Below are 14,593 nucleotides of genomic sequence, written 5' to 3' on the forward strand. Positions count from 1 at the left end.
GCAGCCAATCAAAACAGAGCTCATTTGTATATTTCAGTCTTAAAAGCACAGTAACAAAAAACAGCCTGTTTAATTGAAAGGGTTAAAGAGAGGTTGGAAAATGGTCAAATTAATAAGAATTATGGATGTTTTTGCTGAAGAAAACAGCATATCTATTATAAGAGGATCTCAATGGTAAATAAGCAAGAAAACAATGTGAAATATGAACTTTTTAGGGCTTCACAAATATCTAAAAATAATCTTAATAAATCAAGCCAGTCTGCCAACACCAATATATGCAGACTGAGATTAACAGTAATGTTCCACTGGTGTTGCAGTGCTGTGCTCTTACTCTATTAGCATATTCGATGGGAAAACACTGAAGCGCCTCGCTGCCGCAGGATGTGGATAATGCCCACGTACGTCACCTCTAGCAAAACGAATAAATAAGAAAGGAAAAAAGCAAGAAAGGTAGGGATTGACTGAATATAGCTCATTCATTAGAGTATGAATCAGCTCTGTTCTCCCATCCACTGGACCTGATCACATCCACCATAAAAAAACAAAAAAAACAAATGAATGAATGAATGAATGAATGAATGAATGGACGTATAACTGCAGTCAGTCTATTTTTAATCAAAGGCAAACCTAAAGTTCAGTTAAACTTAAGGACACTGCAGGACCTTATCAAATCTTAATTCTCCCTCCGTCCGCTGGGACGCTCCGTAGAGGACACGGCCGCCAACGTCTGCCTCACCTCCAGCTTAATTAAAATTCCATAAACCCACAAGGTGGAATACAAAAGAGTTTTCAGCACCAGGTCAGAATCCAATTATGAGCGACTAACTGCACAAAGCTAATGAAGGATTTGTTGGCTGTGAAATCCGTATTCACGGGCCGATTTGCAGAGTGACCAAGACGACGTTTGCACAATGGCAGAGAAGATGAGTTAAATCGGGGCCTAAGAGGAGACAGAATGTCTTTATACTCAAAACGAGTCATACTGCCTGTGAAAAGTAGCTTCAACTGCTGCTTTCAGTCAAGACTTGCATCACTTCCTTGTGTTATAGTTATTAGACCTGCAAATATAGCAGCCGCAGGTGTGAGCTATTCTTCTGATTGTATTGGACATTTTATTTATTTATTTATTTTACATTACTTTAAAACTCCTGTAATCCTTTACATGACAAAATTATGTGATGAGCAGACGATCCAAAGAGAAACGATCCTTTATTACTTGGAACATGTCATACCGGTCTTAAAGATGCAGTAACAAAAACAGCCCGTTTGTGATGAAGATGAAGGAAACTGGTGAAAGGTGTTACCTTCCTTGGTAGATAAAGATCACAAAAGCTAAAAGTGGGCTTCAGGTGAAAAACTGGGGGGGGGGGGGGGGGTGTCTTTTAAAGTTTTAAAAGGTCTTACAATCATGCCAATCCACTTAAGGTATAACTCTCTGATCTCACAACAGTTCCGTTTGATTTAACATGATTCTTAAGAAATCTGCTCAATGAATCTTCTTGTTCAAGTACTAAAGTAAAATTCTGAATAGCTGAAAAACATACTCGAAACCTGGGTTATGCAATATGGCAAAACTATAATACCACAATACTTCAAGACATTTTCATTACACAACACATACACTATATGGACAAAAGTGTTTTACATCATTCTAAACCCAGGTATTAATGTATTAATATGGAGTTGGTCCCCTTTTACAGATATAAGGGCTTCCACTCTTCTGAGAAGCTTTCTACAAGATTTTGGACAGTGTATGTGGGAATTTTTGCCCGTTCATCTAGAAGAGCATTTCTGAAATGTTGGACGAGAGGGCCTGGCTCACAATCTCCATTCTAGCTCATCCCAAAGGTGTTTGATGGGTTTGATGTCAGGGTTCTGTGCAGGCCAGTCAAGTTCTTCCACACCAAACTCACCCAGCCACGACTTTATGGACCTTGCTTTGCGCACTGATGGTCAGTCAGGATGGAACAGAAAAGGTTCTTCCCAAAACTGTTCCCACAAACTTGGATGTGTAGAGTTGTCCAAAATGTGTTCTGCTGAAGTATTAAACTTTCCCTTCACTGGAAATAAAGGTTCTAGGCCAACCTCTGAAAAACAACCCCATAGCATTATAGCATTATCCCTCCTCCACCAAAGTTTACAGATGGCACAATGCAGTCAGGCAGGTAACGTTCTCCTGGCATGCATCCATCAAGACTGCCAGATAGAGAAGCATGATTCATCATCCCACAGAATACGTTTCCACTGCTCCAGAGTCCAGTGGCGGTGTGCTTTAAACCACTCTGACACTTGGCATTGTGCTTGGTGATCTGAAGCTCATGGCACACAGTTTTTGTGCTGATGTCGATGCCACAGGAGGCTCTGCAGTCATTGATCAGCAGAGCGTTGGTGACTTTTATGCATTATGCATCTCAGCACTCAGCGACCCGCTCTGTAACTTCACGTGGTCTGACACTTCAAGGTTGAGTTGCGCTGGTTCCTAAACGCTTCCACTTTTCGGCAATACAACTCACAGTTGATCAAGGAGTATCTAGCAGGGAAGAGATTTCACAAACTGACTTGTTGCAACGTTGGCATCCTATTACAGCACCACACTCTAATTCAGTGAGCTCTTCAGAGTGACTCACTCTTTCACAAATGTTTGTAAAGGCAGGCTGCATGGCTAGGTCCTTGATTTGATACACCTGTAGCAACGGGACTGAATGAAAACACCTGATGGTAATAATTAAAAAGGTGTCCCAAAACTTTAGTCCATATCGTGTATCTGAAGATCAACGATTCTGATTCAGAGTTTCACATATTTCTCTGCACAAAGCCCAGTTCTACAGGACTTGTTATGCTTGTTCACCTGAAACATGCAGTTGGTCAGTGTTCGTTAACTACTGACGATATCCACAATATCAGCATATTGGGCAATGATAAATATAAGATCACTGACATTTTCACAATACAGAATATGGAATGATGGTTTTCTGAAATACGAACAGTCAAAAAAGAAACAGTAGCGCCAGACTTAAAAGTATTACCATACATTATAAGTACCGCAGATTTCTATTCAACATTTCCCACAATGCACTGCACCAAATCCAATTAAACAGGACTAATTGTAGCTTTGTCAGAAAACATGTAGTTGGTCAGTGAATAAAGTAAGGGCGATATTCACAACATGCTCATAAAGGCATAACGCGACACATTATGCCCACTCCCCAGCTACCGCCACCTGCCTTGGACTAGCTGCCCACCCTACACTGACGTATTCATGAACTCCTAGCTATTACTACCACTTAATACCTACTGCTATTAATATTAGTAGTATAATAACTCTGTAGGTAATCTGACCAGAGGAGGATGGGTCCCCCCCCCAGTGAGCCTTGGTTCCTCCCAAGGTTTCTTCCTCAGCTGTGAGGGAGGTTCTCCTGGCCACTGTTGCCCCGGCTTGCTCACCTGAGGGTTTTTACATTCATGTTAAAACTTTGTCTTTACTGGAATTCTGTGAAGCTGCTTTGTGACAACATCAGTCGTAAAAAGCGCCACAAATAAATTTGACTTGACTGACTGACTTGAATTTTGGCATAATTTAGCATGAGAATGATCAATATTGTCCAGCCCTGCATTGCAGTAAAATCGTTTGTGTCAGAACAAAACCTTGTATCTCCAAAATGGTAACTTTACAGGAGAAGGAAAAAACCTACTTTACTTTTAATGTAAGTCAATGGAACCAGATGTCTTTCCATGTCATTGTGGGGTGTTTCTTTCTGTCTATTCTTCATGAAATTTACACACAGTGTAAAGGAGAATAACCTGTCCAGGGTGTATCCTGCATTTGGCCAATTGACTGCTGGGATGGGCTCCAGCACCGCCCCCCCACGACCCTGAGGGAGAAGCGGCTTAGAAAGTGTGTGTGTGTGTGTGTGTGTGTGTGTGTGTGTGTGTGTGTGTGTAAAAATTTAAATGTGACCATTTTCCTTCACTTTGCCTTTTCATTCACCAAGAAGACCAGCACTACTTTAACAACTACTCAGCCCTGTTAGAAACTAGCCTGATCATTTTATTTTGGCGAAAGGAGTGCATATTTACTGCTAATAGTTTCTAATTGATTCTTACATTCTTAATGGTCATGATCTGGCAACTGATATCGCAGAATGCAGTTGAATCAGCACCTCCAGATCAACACAGCACTGTGGTTTTCCACCCCCATGAATCGAACCTATCCAGATGAAGACAACATTCCTATCAAGCGGACAAAACAAACTCAATGGGCTCAGTGACTCAAACACTGACTCTGAATCAGTACGGCTAGAAGTGCTAACGCCATCAGGGTTTCCACGCTGGAGGGGAAACTAGGCCAGGCACAGAGTGAACAAGAAAGACAGCACGGAGGGAGGGGAGAAGAACAGAGGGGCAGGGCGTGAGAGACGAGGCTGTGAGTTATGAGCATGTTATAACGTCCACACTGCTTTCCAGATTCACAGTATTACAGCAGACACTCTCTGACTGTCTCAGGAGGGTAAAACTGCACCGACTTTGAAATGATATTTTTGTATTATTGAATATTACTATGATCATGTCCTCTTTTTTAGATATAAGAGAAAAGAACATCATAAAAAAAAACGAAAACCAAATCAAATCATGAAGATACATTTAATCGTAATCTGATATCACAAGGATCCAGTTTCATTAAAGATTTAGACCCCTAATAACAAAAACGCAACTTTGGAACAAATCTCCCGTTCTAGACACCCGTCACATTCTTCACAGGCGAATGGGAACAGCGCTAACCCATCTATGACGCAGAGAGCATAGCTAAAGAGGTGGGAGGAGGAACAAAGTCTTCACCAAATATACAGCATCTCACCAACGAAAGGACCTCAGGACTAATGAAAGGGAAAAAAAAGACAAAGAGCCAGCCCTGCCAGGGGAGAGCTTCCTGCCAGCAGCACCAGGAGGCTCTTTCTTCAATAAGACATCCTCCAAAATCCAAAGCTGCCACAAGAGTTAAAGACAACATGCTGCGTAACCCGCCTTCCAAAGAAGAGACAGTGACAAGCCAAACATGCAAATGAAGATTTAGTATGACTGCAATTTAAAGGTTTAAGGAGAAGAAAGACTGAGCATCAGATATGGATACAGAACCGAACAGGAGAGATGATGCAGCATCAGGATAACAACCTACAAACAATCTTCTAGTACCAGTTCTACCAGTGCCAGGTGGTCAGTCACTCTTTACTGCAAACATTTGAGATAGATAGATATATATACACACACACACTGGCCACTTTATTAGATACACCTGTTCAGTTGCTTGTTTACACAAATGGCTAATGAGCCATTCATATGGCCGCAACTCAATGCATTTAGGCATGTAGAGGTGGACAAGACAACTTGCTGAAGTGCAGACCGAGCATCAGAATGGGGAAGAAAGGGGATTTAAGGGGCTTTGAACGTGGTGTGGTTGTTGGCGCCAGATGGGCTGGTCTGAGTATTTCAGAAACTGCTGATCTACTGGGATTTTCACGCACAACCATCTCTAGGGTTTACAGAGAACGGTCCGAAATAGAAAATATCCAGTGAGCGGTCAGTTGTGTGGATGAAAATGTCTTGTTGATGTGAGAGGTCAGAGGAGAATGGGCAGACTGGTTCCAGATGATAGAAAGGCAACAGGAGCTCAAATAACCAACCAGAATCTCTGAGGAACGTTTCCAACACCTTGTTGAAAGTGTGCCATGAAGAATTAAGACAGTTCTGAAGGCAAAAGGGGGTCCAACCTGAATTAAGATTAAGAGACCCTTATTAGTCCCACAATGGGGAGATTTCACCTCCGCATTTAACCCATCTGTGAAGTGAAACACCACATACACACTAGTGAATACACACACACACTAGGGGGCAGTGAGCACACCTGCCTGGAGCAATGGGCAGCCCAATCCGCTGTGTGCAGTTGGGGGTTAGGTGTCCTGCTCAAGGACATGTGCTGTCGGCTCTAGGGATCGAACCGGTGACCTTCCGGTCACAAGGCTGGTTCCCCAACCTCCAGCCAACGACTGCCCTTAATTCAGAAAGTAAAACTCCTCACCCAGGATTTTGTTCCAGATGCACGGCTTCTCTCACCTGCACAAAATTGTAATTGCAACCGAATCCCAAGTAGGACGGTTACTTTCTGGACCTGAATTCTGCACCTCTGGTAATAATTTCAGGATAATAAATCATGCTTACAACACACTAAAGCCCAGTCCCGTTTCACGCCTTGTCCCTACCACTTCGCCCTACCCTCCGTTTTGTGCGTTCACGTCTAGGGGCAGGGTGTCCTGATTTTTGCTGAGATAGTGGGTCAGGGCGAAGTGCTAGGGCTACATTGCCCTCCAGACGGAGTTCTTTCAGACATGCTTCAAACTGTGCTGAGAGAAAATGAAAACCGGCAAGACAGCAGCACAATCACATCTACAATTACAGCTATTACTTTTACATCTGGATCAGACAGTCTGGACAGCTTTCAGGATGAGGCACAATGAGTGCAGCCAATCAAAACTTAGCTCATTTACATACGTCAGCCTTAAAGACACAGTAACAAAAATATTTCATTCTCAGTGATGATGAGAAAACGGTCATGTAAAAATGATTTACGGCTGTTTCGGTTCTTGAACCAACACAAACTGTAATAAACGTGATTAAAAAATATTTTATTTTTTTATTTTCTTTATTTTCTTTTCTAAAACAAATTAATGAACACACACAAAAAAACTCAGGATATGAGCCCTTTAACCGTTTCTAAAGCTGGTCAAGGAACATTTGATCAGGTCAGCAGGAATGTAGGAAAGAGCAGGAAAGAGTAAAGATGACGTTTGACTCCTACATGCCTACCCCCCCAACAGAGAGAGCAAGAGAGCGAGAGAGTGAGCGAGCGCGAGAGAGCAAGAGAGAGAGCGAGAGAGAGAGCGAGACAGAAAGTGGGGCAATGCCTGTCCTCGTTACAGACCCGCTCCCACCATCTGCTGCTGCACACCACGCTCTACATCTCACACACACACACACACACACACACACACACACACACACACACACACAGTAAGAACATCACACTCTAGAGCGAAAGTTGGAGGAGAAAAAAAGAAACAAAAAGAATGAAAAAGAAAAACAGACACACATGGCACACGTTACCCGTCCTACGTTCCATTTCAAGTTAAGACATGAATAGACACACGGCAGCTCGTGTGGATCCCTCCCTCCCTCCCTCCCTTCCTCCCTTCCTCTCTTCCTCTCTCTCGCTCGTTCGCTCTCTCTCTCTCTCTCTCTCAAGTGGCTTTATTGGAATGAACTGTAATTAACAGCTGTTGTCACATATATTAATGCTCAACACTAACATGATAATATAGAGGATTAATTAATTAATTAATTAATTAAAAGATTCAAACATATAAATACACATTTAAACAAACACTTCATGTCCCTCTCTCTCATAAATTCTCCTTCTCTTTCTCTCTCTCCTTGTCCGGGGGTTTTTCTCTTTACCCTCTCTCCTCTATAACTCTGTGTCTCCCTGTGTCTCCCTCATTAGGTGTCTCTCTTGTTTACATCTTTTTTTTGCTCTCCATCTAGATGTTTTCTGTCTCTCTACCTACATTTTCTTGCCGTTTGTGTATCTCTCTCTCACTCTGTATGTCCCTCTACAATTGTCTCACTTTCTTTCTCCACACATTTTCTACATCTCTCTCCCTCACTGTCTCACTCTCCACACACTTTCAATGTTTCTCTTAACACATCTCCTTCTTGCCATCTCTCTCATTCTCCATCTATCTCCCATGTTTTCTCTCTTTCTCTCTCTCCTGAAGTAGAGAACAAACAGCAACACCTGATCACTCGTGTACAAATCAGACAAAACACTGCAGGGGTTTTGATCAGAAGCTGCTCTGGCTCTACCTGTTGAGCTAGTTCGACTTGAGGAATCTGCACCTAATCAACTGATCTCTCGCTCTCTCTCTCGCTCTCTCTCTCTCAGAGAGGTTTAAGCATTAAACTCACCCGTGGAACAATAAGAGCTCTTACACTAACGCTTACGCTAAATCTGACACTCGTCCCGTCCTGACATACTGATTATCAACAGCGTCGCGTCCACAGACCGTAGTTCAGAGCAGCACCGCAATGGTAGCATACAGGCCGCGGCGGCACCTCAACAGCCGAGTGCTTCTCCCCGCAGAGCACAGTAAAGCGCGGTTTAGATCAGACGCCGCAACCACGATGCTTTTACCACCCCCCACCCGCAAGGACGCGGCACTTCGGGCTGTTTACTGTCAGCGGCACGTCACAAGAAGCATGAACAACACACTCCCACAGCATCTCTAACTCCCAGTTTGCTGCAGTGAGGCTTTTGGCGTAAGAAGGTTTGCGTTATTGTCATCTGTGCTGTTGATATTTAATATTCTAAGATGCAGACCATGCAGAAGACCCTTATACTGAACTAAAGGTAGCCTAACACCAAAGATATGGGCTGATTCTGTAGCAGAGTATTTATTTTGTTTATAGCAGGTTATTAACAGATTTGCTTACATGTTTGTACTAGCTGTTTACACTGATCTCTGAGCTGCTGTTATACATGTTTACTATGTAATTCCTTATATACAGAGAGTTGCTGTCAGACGAACATCTGTCAGATTTTTGCTGTCAGATCTCCATTTTTGGCATTTTTCAGTTTTTGACATAATTTGAAAGTATCTGTTACTCTTTACATTGTTTGTAAATTTTGTGATGCCATGCCTAAAAGAAATTACCCAAAATGACATGAGAAAAATTCTGGTTCCATTCACTTACATTGAAAGTGAAGTAAGGTTCTTCCTTCTCCTGTAAAGTTACTATTTTGGAGATACAAGGTTTTCTTCTGACAGCAGCGATATATTTATATCTTTATATATTTATATATAAATACACACAAACACACACATACATACACTATATATTATATACATATTTTAAATGCCATATATAGACATTACATAACAAGCTCTTAACACAATGACTGCAACAACACGAACTCAAAATATCACAGGATACTGATTCATTCATCCAGATAGGGCTGAAAGATTCATCGTTTTATATCAAAGTCGCAATTTAAGGGAGAGCAATTTCAAAATAAATTATAGCCTCCACTATAAAAAAAAACATTGTCCTAAGTTTCAAGAGGAAAAATTTAACCTAGTAACACAGAATCTGGCAACCGTCTGTAGCCAAGTTAGACCAGGCAACCAGACCTCCAAGCCTGAAGCTCAATTTCTAGATGCAATCGTAATTTAAATCGCAATCGCAATATTGGCCAGAAAAATCGCAATTAGATATTTTGGCCAAATCATTAGGTCCTAAAACCAGAATCAAAAACTGAATTGAATTGTGGGCGGAATTTCACTAAGCAGGCGCTGAGGGAGCGCTTCTCTGAGAAAGGAGCAACGACGGACGTTACTACAAAGAAGGGATCACTGGGGTCCGCCACGCTCTCTGATCAGCTCACACCTGTATGAAGTGAAAGGACACTCGAGAGGGGTTTCTGTGACGAATTAACCCTTTAAACGGGATGTCAATCAAACACGAACGCAAGCCAGAGAGGACCTCTGAGAAAGCCACAGAGAACCTCACACTCTGAGAAAAAGTCCAACAAAATATTAAAATTATGCACATCAATGCTTTAAATTATGAAATGATGCATCAGAACACATCACCACCAAGGACGCAGTATCTATATAAGTATGTGACTGAAGTGCTCCTGAGCAAGACGCCTAACCCCCAACTGCCCCCCGGGCGCTGTGGATAGGGCTGCCGACCGCTCCGGTCAAGTGTGCTCACTGCCCCCTTAGTGTGTGTTCACTAGTGTGCATGTACGTGGGGTGTCTCACTGCACGGATGGGTTAAATACGGTAGATCCGATTCCTCTGTGTGCAAAACACAGTTGGCCAGTGGTTCTGAATTCAATTCAATTAATTAACTGATTAATGAAATGATCACTGACAGCACTTTCCATGAAAGACAGTAAATGATGAGGGACCCTCAGAAGAGACAGAGGGGCCTGTGGCGAAACCATTTTCAGTACTGAACATCAAAACTGTTACATTATTTACAGGAATCACCTCTATAACAGAAGATATATTGTATAATATCATATTACAGAATAATATAATAACCTATTCAGTTAAAAAAGTGAGTTACAGTGCCACCTCAAGCCACAAAACCTTGATACGGAGGGAACTGCCTATTTTGTTGTCTGTCAGTCACACATTTCAGAGAGATATCAGGAGTTATATATGTGTATAATTATATTAAATTATATTTATAATTTAATATATATAAATAAAAGACTGTTACATCGGGTGATTAAAAATATCAACTCCAAACTGATTTTTATCACAAATACAGTTAAACGGGGGCTATAATAACAACAACACTGCTTATCGATGGTCTGAACTAAGACACATAACCCACCAATATGACCACCAAGGATGGCAAATACTATAAACTACCAATGTAAATCACAACGTCCATCGTACAGACCTGTTTATGTGAAAGACAGCAGAGCTGTCCTGTTGCACAGCATTTATCTTTATCGTGATAAGTTATAAATTATATTGGAACAGCTGAATTTACCATATCATTTGCAGCAGGGTTAGAAATATTCAGCACAAAATCACTGCATTCAGGGTTTCTGACAGCGGTTTTTAAATGCGGCTCTGCTTTGTCCGCTCCAGCTGATCAGATATGAGAAATGGATGTGGCAACAGATCACATGTTGTGGAAACTTCTTTAGAAGCATTGTGATATTACATGTTTTAACAATATTACATCGTCCACCACTAAGAGACACTGCATCAGCTGTGATACGACAAACAGGCAACTTTGCCAAACGTGACTCAGTTCAGAGCTCAGATACTGTCTAAGGCAAATAACTAACTTGTCTTACACACAAAAAGAAAAAACAAAGCGACTCAGTGAAGATTTCAGCTGCGACTTCCAACAAGAGTTCAGTGCTGGACAAACCGATGACATAACTAACAGGGAGTCATGGAGGAAGTGAGCTGACTAAAGTTTGAACAGGAGACTCTGAGAGCTGGGGATCAGGGGAACGTGGGAAGTGTAGTCTAAACAAATATATTTAATAAAAAACTGTTTAAATAAAACTTATCCATCATGAGATAAAAAGCGAAAGAGAAGCACCCTTCAACCAGCCTGGAAAATTAGTAAATAAATTAATATTAGGACAGCTTATAGACGATGTGTGTCCAGACAGCAGACACACCCTCTGAGTATAACTGAGGACCAAATCTGAGCAAGACAAACGCTTCAAACCCAGCAGAATGAATGAGCAGAAAAGCCACGTTCAGAGCAGCTCAGACCAGCAGCACAATCCACATGAAGGTGTTAACCAGCGCTCTCTCTCTCTCTCTCGATCACTTTTCCTCTCCCTCTCTCTCACATTCTCTTTAATCTCTCTCTTTGCTTTCTTTCCTCTTCTATCTCTCTTTCCTCTTCTCTCTCTCTCTCTCTGTCTCAATTTTTATTTAATCTCTCGCTCTTACTCTTTCTAGTTTCTCTCTCTCTGCTCTCTCCCTCTCCCTCTCTCTCTCCATGTTTCCTCTCCCTGCTCTCTCTCTCTCTCTCTCTCTCCATGTTTCCTCTCCCTGCTCTCTCTCTCACTCTCTCTCTCTCGCTCTCTCTCTCCTGCTCTCCCACGACAAAGCCGAGCTCAGGCTGGGACCACACGCCACATTTGCTACAATAAAAGAAAAACACAATAAACAGATAAAAACCCAAAACTCACCTGAACATAGTTGTTCTCGCAGTAGTCCGCGACCCTGGTCAGGTTCTGGTAACTCTCCAGAAGGGCTCGCTTACCCGCCGGGATCTCTTCCTCTAACAACATTTGCAGCTCTGCCATCTTACATGTGTCCGCATAGCTCCGTCTCCTTCCCTCTGATTACAGCCACAGGCTCGGCCCTGAAAAAACAGAGAGAGAGTGTGTGTGGAGGGAGGGGGAGGGAAGAAGGGAGGGGAAGGGAGGGAGGGATGGAGGCAGGCCTTTTCATCTCCAGCACGACCCACCAAACTCAAAGCAGGGGAAAAAAAGAACTACAAAAAAGGATTTGCGGCCGCGAGAATCGCCGAACTGAGACGCTGGGAAATGTAGTTTCACTGCGCCTCTTTGAATCCATTGCTTCGCATGTAGTAAGAAGTAAATTTGTGAGTCTTTAATAAGGTAAAGGCTGGTAAGAGATTTGTGTTCAAATTCACTTCTTGTTTTACTACATAATGATCGTTCTGTGGCTCGCTGAAGTAAAGTAAAGCGTACGGAACTACATTCCCTGGTGACAAGTTCGGCGCGCGTTGCACTGTGGGAGTTAGAGTTTTTGGTTTCTAAGGGCGTAAACGTTTGCCCGTATGCGGAACTACAACTACCAGCGTTACAAGCGCGTATGGCTGCTGTCAGCTTTGTGTTTGAGAGGTCGCCGTCTGGATCGCAAGCACCAAACAAATGGTAAGGGATTAAGTTATCGTAACAGTCGGACGATAATCGCTTGCAGGGCGTTTTTGGGGATTTATTTATGCACTTTGATGCTCGTCATGTTGTTTGTTTGGTCGCTTTTCGCCTTCATCGGTGGACTGTCATTGACTTCGTCGACGGTTGACATTAACGTTTAACGTCAACATTAACGGCTGAATTATGAGGACGCTTTAAAACGTAAATCTGCTTTTCAGCCACGGTGATTTTTAACACCTCCTCTGTTTTGGGTTTGAAGGCTAGTCGGCTCGACAGCATAGCTATCCTGCAGGCAAACGTGTTTTACACGAAGATGAAGTCTGCCTCTTATCTGCATTTTCACCGTTCCACCTTAAATGGTTCTGCAGTTAGCGCTTGAGTGTAGAATGGAACTGCTGTACCATTTAAGGTGGAATGGGAACATGCGAACCAGGAGCTGGTGTACTGGAAGCGACTTCAGCCTCGTCATGTTCTAGCTTTCGCAGACTTGGTGGCAGCCTTTTTTACCCTGCTCTTTAAAAATAAACACGGTTCTTCAGGGGTTCTTTAGTAACAGCAGTGGTTCTTGACATGGTGTACATGGTTCTACAGAGAACATTTGTGAAAATGCTTCTGTATAGCACCAAAATTGGTTCTGTTTTTACCATGTCAAGCTTGTAAGAATAGCAGAACACTTTTTGATGATGAATATAATCATTTTCACAAATGTTCTATCCAGAACCATGTGCAACAGCTTTGCCATCAATATACGCATTCAAGTGGTTGTAAATATGCCTGTTCCCTTTGCTAAAGAACCTTTGAAGAATCACCTTTTTAAAGAGTGATATTGATATTGATCTCTATATTGACGGCAGGTTGTTTTACACTACCTTTTAACTTTTAACATTTCTCTTAGGTTTGATTTGATGATCTGTTGATTTTGGGGGCTAAGCTACAGTCACGATGGAGCTCGACACCAAACCCATCCATGAGCAAAGGTTCGATGCTGCGGTCAAAGTGATACAGAGTTTACCTACAAACGGTGAGTAAGCCACTGTTACCTGGTGTGCCATAATCCTACATTAACCTACATAGACCTCTGCAAAGGAGCAGCAGTGCTTCAGGCCGGCTGAACGTTTCCGGTTTGCTTTGAATGACAGAAATGCTCCAAAACATTGTAACTCAAGACCTTTGGCAGTTTGATATTCCAACAGAAATTGTGGTGTTGTGTTCATTTTTGCATTCCTGCATGTCTACATCATGTACTACATGATTAATGTGCATGTGGACAAAGCCTAGATGCCAAAAAACAGTTGGTCCTGTCAGCATTAACACTGGCAGATGAATTGCTGTACACCTACATGTGAGACGTGTTGTAATAGAAAGCGTAATTTTAGGTCCTGAATTCAAATATTATGTAGTAGATATTTTTTCTAAACACAACTCCCTTAAACGGGTTACAGGTCTTGTTTGTTGACGAGGAATTCTACTGTTTTTGTTTCTTAGTTTTCCCACAAAATTTCTTCCAAGCTCACTGATTGAGATGGGAACCATAATTCCAAGTGGTTTGATGTGAAATGGTTCACTGTAGAGAAAGATATCAGCTCCGATTTCTTGACAGTGGTCGCGATGGGAACCAGGGGTCACAATGTCTACAGCACAAAAATAGGCACTGTACTTACTATACAAATCCACCACTGACTGTACACGAGTCATCTGAGTTTGTATATGTATTGTGTGTATGTTGGTTATGGTAAACTAGTGGTAAATCTGGAAAACTCTTTCAAACTCAAAGCATTTAACTCTTAAGATGTCTGGCTCCTGTCACTGTGAACGATTCTGACTCTGTAAGTTTCTCTAGTACAGAGCACTTCACACCAAACCACTCCGAATGACTTTGTTTACATCGTAACCATTTAATTGTGTAGAAGTTTTAAGAAATGCCATAATAAATGAAAATAATATTGCTTTGTCTCACACTGCAGGTTCTTTTCAGCCATCCAACCAAATGATGTTGAAATTCTACAGCTACTACAAGCAGGCGACCCAAGGCCCCTGCAACATTCCCCGGCCAGGTTTTTGGGATCCAGTCGGCAAAGCAAAATG

At 42.2% G+C, this 14,593-nt stretch overlaps 2 protein-coding genes across 12 annotated transcripts in view; one reads left to right on the forward strand and one right to left on the reverse strand.

Annotated features, from left to right (window-relative positions):
* abi1a (abl-interactor 1a) overlaps positions 1–11,999 on the reverse strand; it is a 104,372-nt gene extending 92,373 nt beyond the window's left edge. For 4 of the 7 annotated variants that reach the window (XM_037536926.1, XM_017705406.2, XM_017705414.2 and 1 more), the window contains exon 1: positions 11,792–11,998. In XM_037536926.1, the coding sequence (XP_037392823.1) occupies positions 11,792–11,908 (117 nt within the window). In that variant the 5' untranslated portion in view covers positions 11,909–11,998. Of the gene's footprint in view, positions 1–11,791 lie in introns of all 7 variants that reach the window. The other 3 variants (XM_017705379.2, XM_017705398.2, XM_017705370.2) reach the window with 1 other exon arrangement.
* Positions 12,000–12,427: 428 nt separating this feature from the next.
* acbd5a (acyl-CoA binding domain containing 5a) overlaps positions 12,428–14,593 on the forward strand; it is a 19,485-nt gene continuing 17,319 nt past the window's right edge. For 3 of the 5 annotated variants that reach the window (XM_037537219.1, XM_037537218.1, XM_037537220.1), the window contains exons 1-3: positions 12,428–12,505; positions 13,404–13,529; positions 14,473–14,592. In XM_037537219.1, the coding sequence (XP_037393116.1) occupies positions 13,451–13,529; positions 14,473–14,592 (199 nt within the window). In that variant the 5' untranslated portion in view covers positions 12,428–12,505; positions 13,404–13,450. The other 2 variants (XM_037537217.1, XM_037537216.1) reach the window with 2 other exon arrangements.

This window comes from Pygocentrus nattereri, chromosome 3 (assembly GCF_015220715.1).
Source record: "Pygocentrus nattereri isolate fPygNat1 chromosome 3, fPygNat1.pri, whole genome shotgun sequence".
In the NCBI taxonomy this organism is placed as follows: Eukaryota; Metazoa; Chordata; class Actinopteri; order Characiformes; family Serrasalmidae; genus Pygocentrus; species Pygocentrus nattereri.